The sequence below is a fragment of the Cervus canadensis genome, chromosome 27, assembly GCF_019320065.1.
Source record: "Cervus canadensis isolate Bull #8, Minnesota chromosome 27, ASM1932006v1, whole genome shotgun sequence".
Classification (NCBI taxonomy): domain Eukaryota; kingdom Metazoa; phylum Chordata; class Mammalia; order Artiodactyla; family Cervidae; genus Cervus; species Cervus canadensis.
The window spans coordinates 41,188,574-41,213,231 of record NC_057412.1 but is presented as its reverse complement, the minus strand read 5'-3'; the positions used below and the strand labels follow the sequence as shown (position 1 = coordinate 41,213,231).

At 36.7% G+C, this 24,658-nt stretch overlaps 1 protein-coding gene across 9 annotated transcripts in view; it reads left to right on the top strand.

Moving 5' to 3' along the window:
• Positions 1-24,658, top strand: part of LOC122428730 (ABI family member 3 binding protein) — a 281,331-nt gene that overhangs the window by 149,294 nt on the left and 107,379 nt on the right. For 4 of the 9 annotated variants that reach the window (XM_043448809.1, XM_043448805.1, XM_043448808.1 and 1 more), the window contains 17 exons: positions 4,742-4,807; positions 5,956-6,030; positions 6,588-6,662; positions 7,596-7,670; positions 8,796-8,867; positions 9,671-9,745; positions 14,145-14,186; positions 15,024-15,071; positions 15,739-15,819; positions 16,427-16,474; positions 17,692-17,760; positions 18,678-18,725; positions 20,210-20,269; positions 21,256-21,351; positions 22,679-22,711; positions 23,473-23,553; positions 24,528-24,587. In XM_043448809.1, the coding sequence (XP_043304744.1) occupies positions 4,742-4,807; positions 5,956-6,030; positions 6,588-6,662; positions 7,596-7,670; positions 8,796-8,867; positions 9,671-9,745; positions 14,145-14,186; positions 15,024-15,071; positions 15,739-15,819; positions 16,427-16,474; positions 17,692-17,760; positions 18,678-18,725; positions 20,210-20,269; positions 21,256-21,351; positions 22,679-22,711; positions 23,473-23,553; positions 24,528-24,587 (1,104 nt within the window). Of the gene's footprint in view, positions 1-4,741; positions 4,808-5,955; positions 6,031-6,587; positions 6,663-7,595; positions 7,671-8,795; positions 8,868-9,670; positions 9,746-10,243; positions 10,268-14,144; positions 14,187-15,023; positions 15,072-15,738; positions 15,820-16,426; positions 16,475-17,691; positions 17,761-18,677; positions 18,726-20,209; positions 20,270-21,255; positions 21,352-22,678; positions 22,712-23,472; positions 23,554-24,527; positions 24,588-24,658 lie in introns of all 9 variants that reach the window. The other 5 variants (XM_043448801.1, XM_043448803.1, XM_043448804.1 and 2 more) reach the window with 5 other exon arrangements.

Here is a 24,658-nt window from a genome sequence, read left to right as displayed (position 1 = left end):
ACAATGAGATGGTAGACCATGAGGAACTGTGGATCTCTTAGTAAGAGGATGTTGGGAAGGATGTCTTATGGGATTTAGTCTTGTGTTAGGTAATTCTGGGGAGGGTTTAAGAAAGTGAAGCTTTGCTCTGAACTGGATATTGTCTGAAAATGGGAAGAATCTGATAGAAGGTTTTAATGATTCTTAACTAGAAGGCAAGAAAGGAGTGAGACTATAGTTGTGATTGATAAAGATAGCCAGGATATGAGGACAGTAATTTTTGTGTTCTTGCATTTGTGTTCCACACAATCACAGAATGGTCTTGTTTTTGCCTTGGTCCATCTTGGTCATAGGTGAACTTGTCTGATATTGGTGTTCTCAACTGTTGATGTCCAGTAGGCAAACGCCGCAGCCAAGCTATGAGTGCCTGGCCGGCACTTGGGTGCCAGAGGCTGCTTGTCTCTTCATCAACCATTAAACATTTATCAATACCGTTTGTGAAATTCATTTTGCTTCAGAATTTGCTAGATTTGTTTTCCACATTTACTTCATACTCTGTATCAAGTGATCCAAGTGCATGCTCTCATAAAGATCTCTATATTACTTTTGGCTATAAAAAGCTATATGGAAATTCTAACTTGCATGTTGAATATTGAAATCATTTCAATAGTTGATGGCAAGAGTGGGACAGGGTATTTGGAATTTGGACTGTCCTAGGAAATCTGAGAAGTGTAGTCATCAAACATATTCTTCGCCACTGTGAGCCTATTGGCCCCAGTGCTTCATTAGCACAGCATTTTGTGATCTCATTATTTGGAATTTTATTTTGTTTAAACCTCCTCTAAAGTATGTTGAAGTAGGGTTGATTGATTTTGACTTCCTTGGCAAAATCCAACTTTTCTTAAAATACAAAAAGGAAATTATAAAGATCTGCTCTTTCGCTATACGCCAAAATGTAAACTTATGTATAAATTCTGTATTATAAAAAAGTTGGCCACATTTTACAGATACTTAAGTGCTTGTAACAATCATTTAGAAAAGTCAGTCTCTCTGATGATGCAATAGAATTGGTCTTATGTTCTATTGGAGAGTGGCCAGTTGACTATGATTTCTATTACTATAGAGTGAGTTCTGGGAAAGCTCTCAGCACCTCCCCCACCCCTCGCCAATGAGTTGTGCATCTGCATGCATGTGTACATGCTTGTTGGAGTACTTCTTCACTGGAATAATATGATTTTGTATTTGCATAACAGTCTTATGTTAAGAGATTCAAAGGGTTGTACATATACCAGCATATCAATCTTCCAGAGGTCCCTGGAAGCAAAGGGAGTTTTATTCAGTTCCTCAGTCATGTCTGACTCTTTGCAACCACATGGACTGCAGCACGCCAGGCCTCCCTGTCCTTCACCATCGCCTAGAGCTCGCTCAAACTCATGTCCACTGAGTCGGTGATGCCATCCAACTGTCTCGTCTTCTGTCATCCCCTTCTCCTCCTGCCTTCAATCTCTCCCAGCATCAGGGTCTTTTCCAATGAGTCAGTTCTTCGCATCAGGTGGCCAAAGTATTGGAGCTTCAGCTTCAGCATCAGTCCTTCCAATGAATATTCAGGACTGCTTTCCTTTAGGACTGACTGGTATGATCTCCTTGCAGTCCAAGGGGTTCTCAAAAGTCTTCTCCAATACCACACTTCAAAAGCATCAGTTCTTCAGTATTCAGCCACCTTTATGGTCCAACATCACCATTTTCTTTTCTTGTATTTTTGTTTCTTTTTTTTTTTTTTTTTGTATTTTATTGAAGTGTAGTTAATTTGCACTGTTGTGTTAGTTTCAAGTGTACAGCAATTGATTCAGTTATGCATACATATTCAGTTATATATATGTAATATATATTCTTTTTCAGATTCTTTTCCATTATAGGTCAGTATAAGATACTGAGTGTAGTTTCCTGTGCTATGCAGTAGATCCTTGTTGTTTACCTATTTTATATACAGTAGTGTGTATCTGTTAATCCTAGACTCCCAATTTAATTAATAAAAAGAAAGAAAAGGAGCAACAAAGAATAGAAGTATGCCCAATGATTCTTGGGTCTTCATTTCACTTGTCTAAAAATGTCTAAGGAGAATCAGTTCAGTCGCTCAGTCATGTTCAACTCTTTGTGGACACACGTCTAAGGAGAATAGACCCGGACATATACAGTGTACTTGGAAGAGATCCTGTAACCCCACAGAAATGGCCTGATGTCCTATTAACCCCATGGCACTGATGGTAGATATCACATGACCACACTGATCGGGTTGAGTGGGAAGCCTGAATCATGCTATTAACTGGGCTTCCAGCCCCTGCCTAGGGCAGAGAGTAAAAGGACACCATGACCAATGCGATGTGTTTTCCATGGGCATCAGAAGTGGGAGAGATAGATAGATAGATACACAGATGGGCGGGCAGATAGATAGATATCTTATCCTACAGATGGAGCAGATGCTTGACTTCTAAAGCCCATATATGGTTGGAGAAGGAGGATAGAAGTCAATGTCTTGTTTCTGGCTTGCTAATGCTCTCAGTGTTAAGCCTCCTTAATTTACTTGGTCATCCCCTTAAAAGACCATCATTTAGGACCAGGAGGGATTTGAAACCTTAATCAAATAATGAAAATGGCTTTTCTATATAACCCAAGATGACCCAATGTGTTTATTTGCATCCTTAGAAAATTCTCCTGCCTGTTCTTCCCCCAACATGTCCTGACAAACTGACTTTTCCCTTTAACTGTTCTGTAGCTTATTACTAAGATGACCATTCCTTCTGGCTTAATTATTTCCCCTTGAGCAGTAAACAATTCTCTTTAGAGACCTCCCTTGACAACACTGAGAACAGTCTACCTCAGTCTTCATTAGAATCCACTTTGGGAACTCCCTTTAGGAGCTTACTACTATATTCAGTGTTTTGCTCTTTCAGTACATTATAGAGCTTTAGCAAATTGCTGTCTGCAGTTAAGCTCTAAAAATTATTTAAAGACTTGAAAGCTGAAGTGATCAGCATGTTCGAGGAGTGGTATACTGGTTGGGAAGTTTGGGCCACAGGTGGCCCACGGTGGTTGAAGAGAGGCTGAACTCTACTTTTGGACCTTATTGTCTGCCTGTGGGGTATTGATTAGCGTAAATCTGGCCCACCCGACTGGATTAAACCCTAGAGAAGAGAAAACATAGGAATAAATGGTGGTGTTGATGCTTTGTGATCAGGAAAATAAAATTTAAGTGTAGTGAATGGTTTATAGATTTACAGTGGCCTCTTAGAGATTTACAGCCACAGCCATTGGTTAGGCTCCATGAGAATTTACTTGTAGGCAATATTTTCACAAATTTCAAGGCCAACTAGAAAGGTATTTTATTTTTCTAAGAAATGTAAGAGAGTTTTATGTCCTTATTTAAATGGTACTCAGAACTCTGCATGTGGTGTTTATAGATGCTTTTCTCATCCAGCTATGTATTGCTGGCCTGTTGTATTTTCTCCTTGTGTCTTCATATATATGTTTAGGGCTCTGTTTCCATGGCAGGGTATGACCACACAAACATATGAAAGCTAATTGTAGAGGAAGAGATTTGTGTGCACATATATGTATGCTCTAAGAATAAAGAATCTGTTCATTTATTCTTGTGTATCCTTACTAAAAGCATAAACCACCCAATTGTTAAACTCATTGCTATTTGTTCACAGTAATGGAAATCTTGCAGATTAATTTCATTGAGTCTTCCTGCGTACAAGGCTCTGGAAGCACAACCTTGAAGTATGTAAAGAGTGTAACAAGCACAATTTCTGTCCTAATGAGGTTGTGAGGTTTTTCATATATGAACTTATGTTTAAAAAGAAGTCTTAATATATATGAATGGAATAGCACTCAGTCATAAAAAGAATGAAATAGTGTCATTTGTGGCAACATAGATAGATCTGGAGATTATCATACTAAGTGAAGTAGATCAGACAAAGAAAGACAAATATCATATGATATCCTTATATATGGACTATAAAAAATGATACAAATGGATTTATTTACAAAACATAAATAGACTCACAGAGATCAAAAAGAAACCAATGGTTACCAAAGGAGAAGGAAGGTGGGCCCATGCTCAATAGAGTTAGAAATAGGTAGAATTTGACCACTAACAAATGTCTTCACCCCAGTGAATCTCAATTTTAATATCTAGAAAATGGAGTTACTACCCCATTGACTATAACATGGGGTTAATGTCTACCTCACCTATTTCTCAAGGATATTAAGAGAGTTAAACAAGCTGATATGTGAGAAAGTGCTGTCAAACTATAAAGTACTACGCAAACTGTAAAGTACTATCCAGACATCATGATGGTAACTTTTACTCAATAGAAAAGCCAAGCTGTAGTCTTTGTGCAAATTACCTCAGTGTGACTGTTCTTCTTTGGAAATGTCTCCTAAAATTGCCATCTGACTTCATTTACGTACATACTCTTTGAAGCTCTGTGACTTATAGCTGGCACTGCTTCGTTGTAAACAAATAGCACTAAGCTCACATCACCCTGGGGGCCAGTCCTTCAGTTCAGAGCAAGAAGGACTAGAGGCCAGCCTTTTAGTGATCGCTTCAGTCTTACCGACAAGACCAGTAGCCCACGGCCCAAGCTCTAGCACCTACATCAACTGTCCTCCTTCAGCCAGCATTAAAATATGTCATGAAGTCTTTTAAAATTAACCAAAATTAACATCTTCTCTTTTGTTTTACCTTTTCTTTTAAAAGCCACTTATGATGTTTTCTCAAGCCCTACAACATCAGATGAGCCTGAGATATCAGAGCCCCACACAGGTACACCCAGACTCTCAATTCTTTTTTTTTTTTTTTTTTTTGGATGCCAGGTATTGTGACAATTTTTGCAGAGTGAAGAATATACTCTCTAGAGTTCCACAGGAGAAATGTGGCAGTCTCTGTCAGGGAGATGAATTCTGCCCCCTTCTCCCACCGAACGATAATGTCTCCACGTCCTCCAGTAAATAAACTCTGCATATGTGGGACATGCAGAAAGATTAGGTTGCCTCTCAGGCGCACTAAATAACAGCCTAGTGCTCTAGTGATGAGAATCATTCTGAAAAGGTTTTAGAATTCGGAGTTTTCCCTGGAGCAGTGGTTCTCCAGTAGGGGGTGATTTTGTTCTTTTCCCACTGAGGAACTATTCAGCCATGGCAAGAGGTATTTTCGGTTGTCACCAGTGGGGAACGTGTTGCTGACATCTAGTGGATTGAGTCCACGGATGCTGCTAAACCCCTGCGAGGTACAGGAAAATCCCCACAATACAGAATTATCCAGCCCTAAAGGGCAGTAGTGCCAAGGTGACAAATCCTGCTCTAGATCAATCTCGTCACTCATGTGTCTACAGACGTTCAGTTGGGTCTAACTTTGGCATTCACTTACTGCTCTACCTATGTGTTTAACTTAGTCTGATGGTTTCTTTTAGCAAGTATTTTATTATACACTTACTAAATTAGGTACTGCAGGAAATTCAAAGTAAATAACACTGGTCTCTGCCACACAAGGACATATGTCTGGTATTTTTGGGGGAGGGGGTGGTGTGTAGCCATATATGGGCACCATGATAAATACAGGCAAATAATTTTAAAAAGCAGCAGAAATTTTTAAAAGATGAAACAGAATGTTACGAGCAGATTCAGCTAGCAATTCAGAAACAGAGGGAAGGAACCAGAAAAAACAGTTGAAAACAGTTGAATGTGTGAAGCACCATTTTATCATGGTTTCTAACATTTGAAGCGTGTATGTTTTTAAGCATGAGCTCATCTTCAACTCCTAATGAATCACTAGTTTTAAAATGTTGGTCAGCCATCTCTCAAGTGTTCTTGATATTTTTCCCCATTTGAGGCATAATTTATTACTCAGGAATTTTGTATTTTATTCCTGGGGCCTTCTACTGCTTTTATAAATGTTGACATTTATTCCAACAGCAACAAGCGATCCACTTCTGGACTCTGTCCCACCTAAAACTTCTAGAACTCTTGAACAGCCAAGGGCAACACTGGGTAATGTTTTTAACAGAAAAATTCTACTTTGTTTTCCATCAAAAGAAAATCCATGTGAATGCCTTTCTTCCAAATGACCATTTCATTCCATCACATCTAATCATTTATTTCTTTCCTCTTTCTGAATATAATATATATTTTTCCCTACAATGCAGGCATCTTATGTTCCATTTGGGCTCTCTCTTTCTCTCTCTCATTTTTGAACTGTAATGAATGATATTTTTTTCCATCATTAAAGGAATGAAAAGCTTTGAAAATTGCATGGACATCTTCATCATCATTTCATCCCATCCATCTCATGTTTGTGGCCTATATCACCTCTCTTCCATGCGCTCGGTCTGCCTGGAGTCAGCTACTGAACGGTTTCATCCTGACCTTTTCCCCACTTTAAATTATCATTTCATCCAGTAGCTTTCCAAGACAACGTGCATTTTTCATCCTTCATCATGTCCTTTTAGCATGTGCTTTGTATCACCATCTAAAAGCATGTTGAAGCTCTTAAAATACCTCATTTTAACTGAAATTACTTGGTGGGATGGGGTTGTTTGTGTTTTCAGCTCCGAGTGAAACACCATTTATTTCTCAAAAACTGGAAATCTTTACCAGTCCTGAATTGCAGCCTACAACACCTGGTAATTAATGACCTCTGTATAGTTATGTACTTTGAAAGAACAGATGAAGAGACAAAAAGCAGAAGTCACGCTGGCCTTCTCAGAATATTTTCAGTAGTAAACATTTCCCTTCATTCTCTATGATGAAACTCTTCAAAGAACTTGGTGATCTGTCATTCTTAGTTTTGTGATAATCCTTGAAGAATTTTTATAATCTTGATATCTATTTTTTAACTGAGGTAAAATTAATATATAACATTATGTTAGTTTCAGGTGTATGATGTAACAGTTCTGTCTTTGTATATGTTATTTTGAAGGATAACTCCCTTTCTATAGTTCTTTCAAATTTACCAACCAGAAAATAGCAGCAAAATTATAGATGATAATTATTTTAAAATATGTTCCCTTCAATTAGCATTTTAGATACCACTTGATCAGACTATTTTTCTCAAAATAGTCTAAGGAGCACCAAGTGGACTCTACAATCCTGGATATGATGAAGAAAGATGAGTAAAAGAGAGTAAAATAGCTTTCAGTCTATAATAGAAAATTACTGAAATGATGAAGTTCATTAACTCCTGGTGATGTTAGTAGTGAGCTATAGAATTAAAAAGTTCTGAATGTTCTATTCTGTAAATCTGAAATATCTGTGCTTCTCCCATGCTGTTGGATAAATCATCTTTTGAGTAATTAACTGTACCTTGTGTTTGTAAATCCTTCAAGGGTCCTCCCTTTCCAGTACACTTAACTGAAAAATGTATCTTCTCAAACAGACATTTAATTTCTTTTGGCTCAATCAGTATTTACTTATTGAACACCTATGCTGGGCATTCTAGGGCTACAAAGAAATAGAAAGCAGTTCTTGCCCTCAAGAAGTTTGTAAGTGTATGGTTACAATCTCATTGACCCCCTGGTAAATATCATTTACCAAAGCTATATTAACTCTTCTTTCAGCTTCCCTGCAAACTACATCTGTCCCTTCTACACCTAAACGACGCCTCAGGCCCAAACCACCAAGAACTAAGCCTGGTAAATAACTGTCTATTTAACCTTTCAGGATATTTAATTCCAAGTAGATGATATCCATGTACTTATTAGAAAGAGAAACGATTCTGTAGATTAAAGATGCTCTATAAAATTTGGAACTAACTGAAGATGAATAATTAAAAATAACAAAAGTCAAACATTTTCAGTAAGATTTTACTGAAAATTATGTGAATGATATTCTTTTTTCTGGGAAATAGTCTTTTTAAATCAAAATAATACATAGAGTTTTTTTTAGGTACTTCAAGTCTTAGACTGAAAAAGAGAATCTACTGCCCACCTTCTTCTACCCCTGAGACCCATTCTCCAATTCTTTAATGTTTCTTTTGTATTTAACTCCACATTTCTAAGTAATAACGCTTATGCTGCTATTTCTTTTTAGATCAGTTTTAGTGAATGATGTTTTTACATGTGAATTTTGATATAAATATAGAAACAGTCATATATAGTGATTTATATGGTCACAGTGATACATAATGTCATTTATTTTCCTGGCAAGCATCTATATTTAAGTGTTTATCAGGCTGACAGTTCCCATATTTGTTGCCTACTATGTTTTCAGTTTTGCATGAGGGCGGTGGCTGAGATGCAGAGAATGTGACTCTGGCTATCCAATTGCTCATAATCTTAAAAAGATAATACATCATGAATGATGAGAGCAACATAAGATGATATAACCTGCTTGTAAGACTCTATTAGAGTAGAAGCTCAGAAAAGCAAAGTAAGAGTTGAGGATATAAATATCAGAATATGTGTCAGTTTTAGGCAGAGGAAAAGGAAAAGGGAACAGCATACGTTATGGCACAGAGTTGGAGGTGGAGGTAATTTATCAATCTGGAGGTGCTAGCCTTCATTGTTAAAGGGTACACTCAGACTCATGCTCAATAACCAGGCTTTGATTATTCCATTGCTTATTCCAGTTTTTTTTATAGCCTATACTATTATGACTGAATTTTGAAATTCTTTCCCCAAACTTTTACTCACTGCATGCTTTGTAAACACTGACTAAATATGACAGGATTTTAAAAGGGTCATTCAGTTCCTCTTTGGAGGATTTTTTTTTATTGTTTCTAGAATATGTTAATTTTTTTTTTTCCTTTCCATCACCAGAAAGAACCACAAGTCCTGGAACAATTACATCTAAAATTTCTAAAAGCCCTGAACCTAGATGGACAACAATGGGTAACGATATGTCCTTAGTAGATGGGTTAGTTCATTTCACCACAGGAAGTCCAGTATGCCAGCTTTTATGTACCGTCTCAATCACTGTTCTAACTGGATCATTTCAACAGTACTCAATATCTCATAGAGTATATCAACTCCATGACTTGCATAATTTTGGATAGCTGGCACTGTGGTTGGTGGATGTGAACTCAGCATTTGTACCTTGGAAAGCTGTTAAATCACTGATGCTTTTCCATCTTCTACACAATCATTGTTTTTTAAAGTTGTGTCTCATATACACTTCTCCATTTTGGGGGGTAAGGCCTTCAAGTTCAGTTTCAAACTTCATTTATAAAAACAGCTTTCTGCTATGGTGTTAGTAACATTTCTTTACGCCACAGATCACAACATTATACATATCAGTGAATATTACTTTTAAAACATTTCTTTTTTTGAGTGCTTAGAAACTTAGACATGGCTGAGAAATGTGAAATAAGGTGCAAAATCATTACACTAATTTACATTTTTTAATCCTGGGTTAAAATCACTGTCATACTTTGTATAGTAATGGTGACTGATGGCAATGCCTTTTTTCTTGAAATGCTTTTTCAAAAAGATGAAAATTTATTAGTATATTTTCATTAAATACTGCTCTGTGAAATATTATTTTTTTTAAAGTTTATTTTCTAATGGAATGTTTCCAAAATCATCCAAGATGATGGGTTTATAGCACTTGAAGTATAGGTTTTCCTTTTGTAGTTTCAGACATTGAAATGTCTAAATACTGATTTGATGATTATTTTGTTTCTTTATTTTTCCAGCTCCCAGTAAAACACAATTTATTTCTTTGAAACCTAAAATCCCTCTCAGTCCAGAAGTGACAGACAGCAAACCTGGTAATTACCCGAGCTTTGTTTTGATATTTCACATGTAGGGTTGAAAAATTGTTTTATGCCACTCTTTGGAGCAAAACCTTCTGATTCACACTTTGGTATTTGATTCATCTTTCCATGAAAAGAGCAAAAATGTGATGACATGATGTCATTAGAGCCAGCTCCTCTGATATTATCATAGCATCTCTTTGAGCTGTGTGGGGTTTCATTATGTGCATGACCACCCCAGAGAAAGCACAGAGGGAGAGTGGAGGGAATGATCGAGAACTCCTTTGTCTAGGACGATGAAATAGTTTCCAATACCAACATTGCTTGGAGTTCAGATCAGCAGCCTTCCAGCTGAGAAGTGGAGAAGTCTTTCCATCCCCTCAGAACTCTGCCTTGTTTGGGGCCCCAGTTCTCAGGGTGCGTGACTAGTAAGGGGTGTAGTCTCCTAATGTTCCATGACTTCTTTGTAAACTGGGGCTGATTTCTGAATACTGACTTTTGTTTACTTCTCAGGAGACATTAATTTGCTGAAGAAAAGTAGGTGTTTTGTTTTGTTTTCAGTGAGGGGTTATTCTATGTATATAATCAAAAACAGATAATATCTTGCATAAGGATTGCAGGACATGTTAAATAATTAAATCTTTGTTTTTCTCTATACAGAACCTATACAACAGTCTGAAATGTTGATTTATGAGATTATATAAGGGGAACTTTGTCACAACTCATTATTGTCATAAAAAATTTCATGCCTTAGCTTTGGGAAGAATATATTTCTCACTGTAATATGGATTTTTCATTAATGTGTATTTACAGAGTAGGATTATTAAAGCAAAAGATTGCTTAAGTGGGCATGATTTGTCTTTTTGCAAAGACATGGGTAAGGAAGAAAAATAGAACTACTTAGAAAGAGAATTCTCATGACTCCTTTAAAAGAAGCAGAGAGATTTCCAGGTATTGTAGGCATCAGAAGGAAAGAAACTAGGGATTAGGCAAAGGGAATATGGTTGATGCCATGACCATGAGTGAGGTTTCCAAGTCAGAGAAATTGAATGAAGTACTCTTACTAAAAGAGGTTGTTAGGAGAAAGAAGCATAGCTAATAAACACAAGAGTTCTAGTGGTTTAACTCAAAGAATTCTGACAGCTGAGAGAAGGGTTTCCTGTACATTTATTTAAAAATTATGCCCAGAGGACTTTGGAATAAGGTAGTAACTGTTACATTTAGGCTGTATTTTGAATAGGGTCCTCTCACCAGGCAGACCAAGAAATATTACGTTATGTTTTGGTCACCAACTTTAAATATTTCTCTAATTATTTCTGTTGTTACAAGATAAAAGTTGAAAACATCGAAAAAATGTCTCCAAATGTTAATTATCTTTTGCTCATGATAAGTTATATTATCAATGTTAGTGGTTTCTGGAAATAAAAGCATTTCTGAGAGGAAATTCATTAATTCAAATTAGGGTGGGAGAATGTTCTTATCACTCTAACGTATTTGAACAAAAAGATTTCTTAATTTGACATTTCCTTTTAAAAATGTGAGAAATTATTTGGAAGCTAACAGACTTATATTGCTTTGATTTCTACCTTCTAATCACCTAAAAATATTCACTCTTTTCCCCTAACAGCAAGTATCTTCATAATCTGTGCCTAAATTTAAGCGAGCTCAAGTTGACTTTGAGTGGCCTGAGGCAACACAGAGTAATGACTAGTTCATAAACCATCGTTTGGATGTTAGTTTTTAAAAATGTATTCATTTTATGGCAACCACCTTTATAGCTCTGTTAGAGATTTCTTTTGTAAGGTTCAGGAGAGCAAATAAACCACCAAAAGCTTTTTGATTTGAGCCACTCCTTGACTTTCCCAGTCCTCTCATCACATTCGTATTTTTCCTTTTTCACTTTCCATGAAGGCTGCTTTTCCTTTGGCTTTCCTTTGTGGTTAAGTTAATGAGTAAAAACCCACATTGGTTTTGGCTTGCAAGCCAAATCCAACGCTTTCTTAAAAATCTCAGCCATCTACTATGTCCCAGCTTGTCTGCCTCATCCAATAAGAATTCTTTCCTTCATAGTTAATCATTATGATTGTAATGACATTTGGCTCTTGAAGCTTTTAAAGATCTGAAGAAAGGGAGAGACCTCCAGTCATGGGTGTTTATTGTACTCAGAGCTGACACGGCGGACGGAACAGTAAATGGTACTCTAGCCACAAATCTATCAGTGACTTTTTGTTTCGGGCTGAGCTGATTGGTGTAGTTATTTGCATGTCACTCAGCTTTTTTATGGAACAATTTTGTATCTTTATCCATAACACGTTAAGGCTGAGATAGAGGAAATCTTCTTAGAAGATAGATTTTTTAACAACCACTGACTATAATATTTTCTTATGGAGGTGAGTTGGATACTTAGTTGATGGGATGTCATACCTATTTGGGCTCAGTCTCAGGAACTGAAAAATGCTGATTTTTCTTTATAAAATTAAAACAGCAGCATTCTTTCATCTTTGTTAAATCTAAAGATGCTAAAAGTAGCAAATCTTACGTTTTCGTACTTTTAGAAGGCAACTTTGTGGAAATTAAAGCACTCATTATAACCTTGAAGTTTCAAGAGAATTTTTGGTTTTTGCTATTTTCAGATGTGGATGTCTTTGTGATATTTATCATATTTGATTACTGATATTTCCTATTTCTTTTCCTTTTTTTCCTGTAGAATCTGAGGCATTCAACTGCCACTGCCCCCGCCCTCCCACACACATAACTTTTACTTTGCTTAGTGTCCTTCTATCTGATACAGCACTACAGCTTTGCCACTCATCTGTTATATTCTATTTATGACAAGTTCATGAGAAATCAGAATTCTTTTTTTGGCCACAGACATTCTGATGAATGATGCTACATTTCAGTAACACCTTGTGCTATTATGCCTTGCTTTCAGATAAATGAATATTCTCTATCCAAATTGTTTATTATTATATTTTCCTTTTAGTCGCTAAAACATCACTACTTGCTTCTACCAAACTTCCCACACCCAGAAATATCAGAGATAATTCCTGGTAAATGTAATTTAAGAAATATCTAAGTACACAGTGATTTAAGTTCTGTTAAGTTGTTCAGTAGGGACTCGATTAATTAATTTCTTTCTGTAAGGAAAAAAATGTCAAAGAATCTTTATGTTGTTTTCTACTTCAAAAACTGATTTCCTTTTTATTTTCTTCTTGAAAGAAATCAACTCTTTTTGTTCTATAGAATAGGAAAGCTATTGGATCATCTTCTTTAAAAAAAAAAAATAGTCTTTGTACCAAACTATATTTAACATTTCAGTTCAGTTCAGTCACTCAGTTGTGTCTGACTCTTTGCCACCCCATGGACTGCAGCACGCCAGGCCTCCCTGTCCATCACCAACTCCTGGAGCTTACTCAAATTCATGTCCATTGAGTCAGTGATGCCATCCAACCATCTCATCCTCTGTTGTCCCCTTCTCCTCCCGCCTTCAATCTTTCCCAGCATCAGGGTCTTTCCAAATGAGTCAGTTCTTCGCGTGAGGTGGCCAAAGTATTGTAGTTTTAGCTTCAGCATCAGTCCTTCCAGTGAATATTCAGGACTGATTTTCTTTAGGAGGGACTGGTTGGCTCTCCTTGCAGTCCCAGGAACTCTCAAGAGTCTTCTCCAACACCACAGTTCAAAAGCATCATTTCTTTAGCACTCAGCTTTTTTTATATTCAGCATTTACTTACTGCCAACCTGAATGGCCTTGGAGAGTTTATCTGTCAGAATATTTAGATAATATTATTAATGAATTTATTCAGCATTTCATGAAATGCGGAGACTACTTTCTAACTTCTGCTGATTTGCTAATTTAAATGGAATAAGTTTCATGTGTAAAACAATTTGTTCACCAGCAATAAGTAGTAGTAAATATGATGAATACCATATGAGCACCTGTGGCCTTTTTAGACTGTAAGTTCAATTCCTGGTTTTTTTGTTTTTTTGTTTTTTTTGTGAACCAATATCAGCTCCAATCAGGCTGAAAATGATCCAAAACTAACAGAGCTCAGACATGGTTACAGGTCCGATGGATCTGTTGCCATTTTCCATCTGACTGTCCTGAAGGAAATAAAATGGCAGGTGAATGACCTCTGAAAGGCTGCACTGACCTCCTTTTAAAGTAACATCTCCTCGGGCACTAGGAGTTGTAGTGGGGAAAATAGCTAAAGATCAGCAAGAAAAATTAGACTCAATTCTTTCTTCTGTGGTAGTCTGTGTAGAGGCTGTGGGGTGATGGAGCTTTATTTTGTAAGCCAATAGCACCTGATGGCTTTCCACTGAGAGGACACTTGTTATGGTAAAGGACCTTTCATTTCTACCTTCCATGGTGCTGTCAGCATCTCCCTTGATATAATACTTGCTTTTATTGCAGCCCCAGAACCTGAGATTCTCCTACTGTCACAGCCGCCAATAGGTAATGAAGTTTCCTCTAGTGAGTGAAAAAGAATTCACTTATTTTCACACTTACTATGTTCAAGTTTGTCCTTAGCTTTGGACTTTTAGAAAAATTGTTTCTTCATTGTCCTTCAGATCTTGATTTCAGCTGTTTCTGCCGGAAGATAAGCTCTCTGCTGCCTTGACTAAGCGGAAGCTCTGAGACAGCCATACTGATTTTGATTTGCCACATTCCTTTTTGTCCCTTCTTATATCTGAGGACTGTGTCCTGAGCTTGTTTTAACCTGGTTATTCCCCACAGAGGACCATGGCTTCCCCAGGACATATTTATGCTTTCATTTTTAGAGGTGGTTTTTTATTGCTTTCAAAACTCTAACATTTGTAGATTTTCTTTAAAAGCATTATGGTCTTTTCAGTTCTCAATATCTTGATATTTCACTAGGAAATTTATTAAATAAGAGAAAGAGAAAAACTCACCCACAATCTTTATAGCTTTTTTTCTTCAAGAGAGCAAAACTATTCTGCTGGTGCCATCTTACCGAATTACCCACATTTTCCTTCATAATATGAGCTGTTCGTTACTTTATTGCATTCACATCTTCCAAATGAGAGTCATGCTTTTTTTTTTTTCCACTTCTCTTTCCAAACTTAAGTGACCAGCTGCATTTTTGTTCATTTTGTCTAAAAACACAGTAATCTATTTACATAAAAAAGCAATTTCTTATATGAATAAAAATTTCACCATTTATGTTTGCTCAACTTAGTACTTAAAAATTAAGCATTTAATTTTTAGCATTTAATAAAGTTCGTCATTTTTCCTTTGATTTTGATTCCTTCTTGGGCATTTTTCATGCAGTCTTAGAACCTGGAACGCTGGAAACTAAATCTTCAACAACAACATTAGGTAATGCAGTGAGTGACCTACCTTGGTTTCCTCTCTTCCTGGCCACTGGCGTCTTTATTAAACAGGCTCACAGTAATAGATTTGTTCATTAATGTTCATTTGTGTGTGAGAGTTCCTGATTCTTTTGGGGGGAAATTTTAATTCTTGTAGTTCAAAAACTATATCTTGTTCTTAAAAACTTGCCTAACTTGAAATAATTTCTGAATTCAAATCCATTTTACACATGTTACTGATTTGCAGATTTTTAAATGCTAAGTGAAAAAGCTTTGTTTTGAATCTTAGGCCAAATAAATTTTAGCTTTTATCCCTAGCAGCTTCTATTAATAAAAGTAAAATTTCTCATATTCCTGTTGAACATAATATATCTTCAAAAATTTTATGAGACTGTCTTCTCCAAGCTGTATAAAGTTCTTAGTTTTTCAAGTCAAAATAGAAAAAATAGAGAGCTCTCTTAAAGAGTTATTTATTAATATTTGGAAAAAAAAAAAGAAATCCCACAACTCCATTTTTCAAGACCTCATTCAACTGGGTAAATAATGAAAAACAGAAGGATACATGTCTGCAATAAATCAGAGGGCTTAAATATGCTTCTAAGATGCACATAGTATTGATGGTCAGTTTGTAGGGTCACTGTTCATATATTAACCAGCTGATTTTCTTTCTTCAGCTCCACCAAAGACCAAACGGCCAGGTCGTCGTCCCCGCCCTAAAACTACACCTAGTCCAGATGTGCCCAAGTCCAAACCTGGTAAATGTGCCATTCAGGATTCCAGTTAACACAAAAGATGGAATATGGTGGTTTCTGACATAGTAGCTACCTACCGCCTAAATGGAGAAGGAAATGGCAGCCCATCCCATTACTCTTGCCTGGAGAATTCCGTGGACAGAGGAGCCTGGCGGGCTATCTAGTCCATGGAATATAGTCCAGGCTATAAAGTCCACGGGGTTGCAGAGTCAGACATGACTGAGCAACCACCATTCATTCCCACCTAAATAGCTGGGCTGCAGGAATCAGTGTAGTTTATTTTTATATTTAAGCATCTGTGCTTTCTACATTCACATTTTATGAATACATTTATATTTTTATTTGTAGTTATTGAGTATACAGAGCAATAAGTTGGGCTTCTAAGTGGATCATTAACGTAGGGCACCAGAAAAATATTATGTGAGATGTATATTCACGGCAGATGAGGTAAGGGAAAGCAATAGGGAGAAGAGGGGCAAATGGGAGAAATCGAAAGGAAAATTACACTTAGAAAAAGTACACAGTTTAAGTAAAGATGGAAGAGTCATATTTCCTTCTCAAGATGCTGCTTCTTGACATAATTAGTATTTTTGGTTTTTTGCCTCTGTAGCTCTGGAACCTGCAACGGTACCACCAGAACCCTTGGTGCCCACGATTGGTAATTCTGCTCTCCCCCAATTCCTTTCCTGGGCTGTCACTTTTGCTTTTCCTGCTCTCCACCCAGGCATGACTGAAGTTCTACATGTGTCACAGTTTTGTTCCATGCATTCCCTCCCCTTTCCTCTCTGGGTCTGAAGAGCCTGAAGAAAGGAGACTTCTAAAAGAATTCTGTGTGCTTTTTCAGGGAAGGTCTGTGGTTTTGGTCACAACTTCCTGGTTTTCCACAAACCCTCTGTCCTTCCATCACGTGTCCTTGTGTTGAGAAAACCATCTACTCTTTCTCAGGGACTTCTGCGCTCATCCTGGACTTAACAAATGGCAACGTTTTATTCCAGTGTCGTGATTACCATTTCATTGCTTTATTCATTCAACTTGTAAGACTTTATCCCTTTCCGAAAGCTGCATGAAATAATGGCTTCTTCAGCTTTTCTATTTCTTTGAAGAATTTTTTTGAGTATGTTTTGGTAACCAAAGGCACATGCATTGTTCTTGGTCTCGGGTCCAAGATAAAAGTAGTATAGTCTTTGTAACTTGAGAATATTAGAAGTCTCAAGTTGATTTTATTGTTTTCAGTCCTAATGTTGATTATAATTATTATAATTTCTCAGCATTCACAATAAATTTGTCACTGACTTACTTTGGAAAATTCCAGAAATCAATAACCATGTAACACTATGTATAATTTCAAGTATTTATGGATTATTTTCCTGATTTCCTACTAAGCAAGTTTCTACCTTACTGTTTTTATACTGAAAAAAAAAGAAACATAACTATTATACTTGTCATTTTAAAAATTACTTATACAAAAAAAGTAATTGTAGTTCTCCTTACTTTTGCTGAAAGACATATTTTGAACATTTCCTGAAGACTTTTTGGTTTCAGAAGAATCAGTAAGAATGGACACATTTCTCACCCTCTCCACCCCAGGAATTAATTTTGTTGTATAGTAACTAAATTTATATAATCTCTCTGCTCGAGCATGTGTCCTTAATTATGACAGTTACAGCCATAACCGGCTAATTTTTAATACCTTTCTCTTAAGCATCGAAATGACCCAAAAGGCCTAAAACTACACGTAGACCAGATGTACCTCAAATCCAGCCTGGGTAACCCCTACTTTCAGTACTTTGATCTATCACTAGGAAAACAATGTGTAAGTAACACTGATCACACTCAGCTCTGCCATGACTCTAATTATAGCCCTTTTTTCTTCAGATTCAAAACCAGCAAAGCAATTACTTTCTAAACCCACAGCAAAACCAGATACGCCACCACCTACATCCGGTAAACATAATTTCCAATGCTTTGACTAAAGATGCTTTCTCTTTGGGGATGTTGCTGAGAATGCTCACAATTTGTCATGTCGTAAAGCATAGCAACCTAAATACCATGATTTCTTTGTTCATTCGGCTACTTTGTTCATTTCATATGTTAAATGAACAAATCAATGTTTGGAAAATTAGTAGATTTTATAACAGATTGTCTGGGCTTCCCCCATGGCTCAGTGGTAAAGAATCCACTTGCCAAGCAAGAGACTTGGGTTCAATCCCTGAGTTGGGAAGATCCCCTGGAAAAGGAAATGGCAACCCACTCCAGTATTCTTGCCTGGGAAATCCTCTGGACAGAGGAGCCTGGCAGTCTACAGTCTATGAGGTTGCAAAAGAATAGGACTCTATGACTTAGTGACTAAGCAACAGACAAAATTTTATATCTGATTATCTAACAGATTGCATTTTTCTTAAAGCATTTTCAGGCTTTATTTTTTTAGTTTGTGTTTGTGATGAAAGCTTGTTTTTCTTTATGTGGAACATTTTCGAGAGTGGTTTCAGCAGCAACCACTAGCGAGGCTGATCCTCTGTTCTTCCTTTATAGTCACATGGAGATTGACTTTCTCTAAAATAACTTACATTTTAAATGGTACCTACTAGTTGATTTTCTCCCAAATAAAAAGATACTATATAACAGTTCTGAAAATTCAATTGTTTTTCAATTGAAGTTTTCTCCTAAGATTCCAGTTAGTAGAAAATTTTAATTTCCTAAGAGAACATCTCTCATAATAAATAAGTCTATCAAGAAGGCAACTTACATCAACTTAGAATAAACCAGTTTCTGTATCCTATGAATTAAGCATCAGTGAAAACCTAAAAGTCTAGCCTTCCTTACTTTTGTTACTTATATCTGTTTATTTTTTTATGGTGCAGTTTTTGAGCCTGTTACACCTGTGACCGAAGCGCCGTCCACAAGCATAGGTAACGATGGATGTCTTCCCTTTTGGTCATCATTTCTCTGAACTCACCCCTCTCATCTCTGTCACTATCTGTAGTGTCTTGTGTAAACAGTGGTCATTCATCCCCATTTTCATTCAGTCCCTAAAACTGTTTGCTATTTTCAACAGGAAACTTTTTCATATCATTACGTATTATCTCTGCAGCTCAGCTCGTTACTCCTGAATGTGAATCGTTCTTTGATCACCTTCAGAGATAGACTGCTTGCAGCACTTGATGTTGGCAAGAGTCACAGATGCTCTTCCTGTGCATCCTTCAAACCAGGACATTGTTGAAATCTCTGCTTTTATATGTGTATCGTTTATGATGTGGGAAGGAAGCAATGAAAAAGTTGATTGGGGCTTGAAAAAGAATACGTAATCATCTCTTTCTTGCAGAAGTCCTTTCTTTCATGATTTCATACTGTTCCATTGTAACTGGACCTTTCTCTTGATAAGTTCATCTTGTGGTGTTGAATTCCAAACAAAACAGGGATTTTCCTTTTTTGTTTGAGGGCTGTCAGCTTTGAATATTGTTTTGCCTTGTAGTCCTCCCTTTCCTTCACTTCTGGATACCGTGTTTTCCGTTAGTTCAGAAGATGTTTTCAAATGTGGCTTACAATTACTCTATGCTGTGTTACAGAGAGCTGGTGATAAGATACTTCTAATTTTACATTTAATTTTCTGGACTTAATTAAAAATAGAGACAGTAATTTAAAACCAAGGAGTCATAAATATAAATTTTGTTTCCATGCATAATTCAATCATTACAGAATATTATAGAATTATAGGAATCCTGTTTATTCAGACAAAAAATTGTTATTACTTTTCAGACTTTTTTCTTAATCATCTCTGTTTCTCACTTGAATAGTTATCTCCCAAGTATCCATTTGAAATAAAAGAGTAAATAAGGACAAGTTGCAAGAAAGAGTATCACCCTTATTGTGGAGGAAAGGCATAAGCTTATCTTTTGCCTGTGTGTCATGAATATCCAATAAACAGACTGGTTATGAACATTTTTAAAAATTCTCACTGCTGCCTCTATTTCTCAAAAAAAAATTAGTAATGGTGGTGAAAACTGTCAAATACTAACACAAGTTTTCATAATGATTTTTAATAGTAATTTGAAAATACGTAATTTAAAAATTTAAAAATAAGTAATTTAAAAATTTTGTGTCAGGCAAAAGATTTTTTGGAGCCAAGTTTCCAGTATAGCTGTAATCATATAATTAAACCTCCCACAAAAAAAACACTTTTCATTGACCTCATAGAGAAGCAAAGTGCAAGGGGGTACAGCTATTTGTGAGATAAATGGGTACCAGAGTATAGCTAGTTATTATAGAAAAAATACTGTTTTTCATAAATCCTTTTTAAACATTATAGGATTAAAAGGATTCATTTTCAAGATAATTTTCTTTCTTTTCCCACATTTCCTAAATCTCCATTGTTTATTGAATTGCTTTTGGTCAGTTCCTGCCACAGACATTGAACCTGTAACTCTGAGAACTGAGGCTCCTCGGACAACATTAGGTAATGATATTTTGTGTCTTTTAATTAAGAACATTTTCTGCTCATTGTCCACTCTATTCCATTATCATCTTAGTCAAAGCGTTTTCTCTTTTACAAGTTTCTTTCATCATCCTTTTTTGTCACTCAACTATATTCTTCATTTTGAAGGTACTGAAGATGTTTAAAATTGGTCACTTGGTTAGAATATAAGCCTGTATGAAGCTAGTGCAAAATATCTATCACTGATATTATCCAGCTTTCCTAAAACTTTACAGAGCCTGTGGTTCTGCTGGATTCCAAATACAGTTAGGAGTCTCTTCCCTATAAACAGGGCTTCCCAGGTGGCTCAGTGGTAAAGAATTTGCCTGCCAATGCAGGGGATGCAGGATACATGGGTTTGATCCCTGGGTCGGGAAGATCCCCTGGAGAAGGAAATGGCACCCACTCCAATATTCTTGCCTGGGGAATTACATGGACAGAGGAGCCTGGCAGGCTTCAGTTCATGGTGTCACAAAGAGTTGAACATGACTGAGCATGCATGCCTTATTAACATCAGATATAATTCTATGGCCAGCAATGGAAAGTTGTTTTAAGATATGATATATATGCCTAAACCAAGTAATTTCTAAGTATAATCCAAATTAATTTCTAAACCAGCTAATTTCTAAATATAACACAAAGCAGGAGAGTCTGGACCCCTCTCTAATGTGATATAGAATGTTATACTTCTGATTTCCCTTGGATCAGGGTCCTTTTTGAAAATTTGGTACTAGCAATAATAGTAAAGTTTTCAGATAATTAAAATAAGGTTATATGTTCTTTCTCAAATGAACTGTCAGAAGACACCCCCACAAATTTTTTTGCCTGTAGATGAAAAAATTTCAAACCAGAGAGACAAATTTCTCAAGACCCAAGAAAATCTAGCACAATTTTAGAAAACCTACAGCCATGAATAATCCTTTTCCTCTGAAGTCATAAGACAGCATTAACCAGTTTCTTCTCTTCAGCTCCAAAAACATCACAAAGAACAAGGACACGTCGCCCACGTCCACGTCCCAAACATAAAACCACACCAAGACCCGAGACACCTCAGACCAAACTAGGTAAATATGTGGTTCCTGGTGCCTATGGACCTCTGTTAGATGTGATGCTGTGGTAGGAGTGTAATTACTCGATGCCTAGTAACCCTGTGATCCCTCAGGATGGTGCCCAAGTTGCAAATGCTTTAGTCAGGATGAGTGACTTGCTCATGCTTCTTAGGACCTTCTTGGTACCTTGTATTTTATTTGCTTCTCTCACCATTCGATTATGTTTTCTCTTTGACTCTGGCTCAGCAAAAACTCAGCTAGTTGAGTAACCTATTTAGTCCAGTTAATCTCTTATTTGATGAACCGCCGCATTAGCATCGTGAGGAATAGTTTAGAAAAAAACAAATGACTTGGCTTCATTGAGTGAGGATGCGGCTCTTGTGTGAAATTGTTCATAAATGGGTAGAAAGGAATATGGGCAACTTACTTACTTACTGCGTTTTACCAACTGTTAGACACATAGTTTATTCTTAGAGAAGTGAAAGATCCATGGGCCGGTAAGTGTAATGTGGACCTTGAAATGTGTGTAGTTTGTAGATTTGTTGGAGGAATGAGGAGGAATACCATAAAGACAAGAAAGAAGGTGCCATATGTGTGGGTGACAGAAGAAAGATAGGACTTAAAGGAGAACTTGATTGTGAGAAAGGAGGAAAGCAATGTTTACTTGGCTGGTGCTCAGAAACTGTGGACAGTGATGCTGCTTTTTAGTGGGTCCATGAAGACGACCTTGAATGCCTGACTTCAGTGACTGCATTTGAGCTGCTTAGCTGCAGGATACTCCCCTATCCTCCCTGGGTCAGCTCTTTTCTGTCCTGATAGCAGAGAGTTGCATTGACATGTTTTTCAGACTGAATGACCCTTTGTATCTTGCTCTTTTATAGACCTCTATTTGGACAGAGGTCTTGGCCTTTCCAAAGTGAACTCTCAACAAACAAGAGCCTTGCCTATTTTGGTTATTCATTACCAATCTATCCACAATTGGATCTATCATGACATAGATTCTAATTGTTTTCCAATATATAGTGTTTAAAATTATACTTTCACATTATTTTCTCATAATTGTTAACCATAATGTTATTAGACAAATACCTAAAGATTTCTCTAAGCAGAGTCTTCTACTGTATTATAAGGTAATATAAAAGCAACACTTGTAGGTAACTATATGGAGGTTTTATAACGTCGTGTACCTTTGTACCCTCACCTCAGAACTTTAAAAATTTTGCTTTCTGGCAGTAGAACCAATGCTACTCTGGTAAAGTGCATTTTCAAGAGAGCTTGGTGACTTTTCTTATGCATTTAACATTTCTTTTTTAATTATTATTTTGATCATTTCTTGCTACAGACTTTGAACCTATTACTCCTGGGACATCTTTAGGTAATGATCCTTTATACCCTTCCGGATGTGTTTTCTCTACTCGTTTTCACACTTATCTGTGGTGCTATAGAGATGATGATGTCATAATTTGTTGTCATCCTAAGGCCTTCTTTCCAATATTAATGTGTATAAACTTTGAGACAGCTGTTGACTCCATCTCCCAGCTTGTAATTGGATCTCATCTATCTGAGTCTGTGTTTACACTGTCTGATTGTTAGAACTGGGGTCCAAATGTGGTTTTCCATGTATCCTTTATTTAGACCACCAACAGAGTGTCAATTATTATACCATGAAGTTTCTTTAAGCATTTTACTTTCTATAGTTCAAGATTTACATGACTTTTGTTTTATTAATGTCTCATCTAATTTTGTGTCATTATTCTAGTAAGTTATCAAGTGGAAAACTTGCCCAAACCTAATTGTTTTCAATTATAAGAGGATAATACAGGATGGTTTGAACTTCTTGCATACCATCAGAGTTTAGCCTGATTTCTCATTAGAGATGGTTTCAAGGAAATGATAATGCCTCATCTTCATTTCTTAAACATAACTGTAATATAATTTTTAATCTCTAGAGAATTCTTAGTCATAAAAGGAAACCTGCTAATCTGTTAAAGGAGAAAATTTCAAACTAAGGTAACAAAGTTGTCTCCACTCAAAGAAACTGATAAATTTTAGAAAGCATAGAGTCTGGTTATATCATTCTATTCAGAGTTAATGGAGCCATCAGAACTATATTAATCCTAGATTTTCTTCCTTCAGCTCCAACAACTAAGAGACCCCGTCGTCCGCGTCCCAAACCTAAAACCACGCCCCATCCAGAAGTACCTCAGACTAAACTGGGTAAATATGTGATTTCTGGCTTAAGGAGTCCAAACATTCTATCCCAGTTGGAACCCTGAATTCTGTGCACATAATTAGTACATGTCTTACGTATCTCTTAAGAGTGAAAGCTACTCTTATTATTAATCCCTTCCACATCCCTGTAACTGTATTAGCAACTGTGAGACACATCAGAAGTAGTAATTCTGTTTTATTTCCCAATTATTTTGTAAACAAAAGCTGTTTGTATATATGTAAACAAAAGCTGTTTCTGCATAAAAAGATAGAAAATAACATAAGGCAGTGTGTATACAAATGTAAAATAATTTCTCAAATAGTACAAATGCTATGTGCTGGAAATGTAAATATTTGGAACAGAAAGAGATCCAGGATAATTAGGAGAAATATCAGAACAGAATTTGGATGAGTGGAAGGTTGAGGAGACAAAGGCTGAAAACAGGAAATGTGCTGAATGAAGCTGGTGACCAGATAGAAGATGACTTATTCACATATTCCCTTGACTGTACCCATAGAATGAACTAAAGGGGACTAGGATGTCTACTCAAGAGCTGAAATTTGATCCAGTGGGCTTCAGTGATCCCTATTTCTACACAGGACCATGCTTTTCCTGTTCTTAGAACTGAAGATAACCTAATTTAATATGATATCACAAGCTGAGAGGTTGATCCTTTGTTTATTAAATGCCACTGTTTTCATTAAGGACTTAGTCTCTTAGGGGATATGGTCTCAGCTTCTTTTTGGCTGTCTGTTCTGTGTGTGGCAGACAGACCCTGGTGTGACCCCCTACTCCGCATTGCCTCCACCTCTCACCTCCCATCCCTATAATTCCTGCCTTTTATGTTAACTTTCTGTGTAATCCATCCTTTCCCTCCCTCTCCCCCCTTCAAAGCATTATTTTTACTGGTAAGATGGACTTTCTGACATTTCATGCATTCACAAAAATCTCTTTGATTTCTTTTATTACTTTTGATCAGTTCCTGCCACAATCCCTGAACCAGTCAGTCTTAGGACCGAAGCTCCAGAAACAACAGTAGGTAATGATCCACCATGTCCATCAGCATCTGCTTCTGCTCATTTGAAGCCCATTTCATCACCATCATAACCT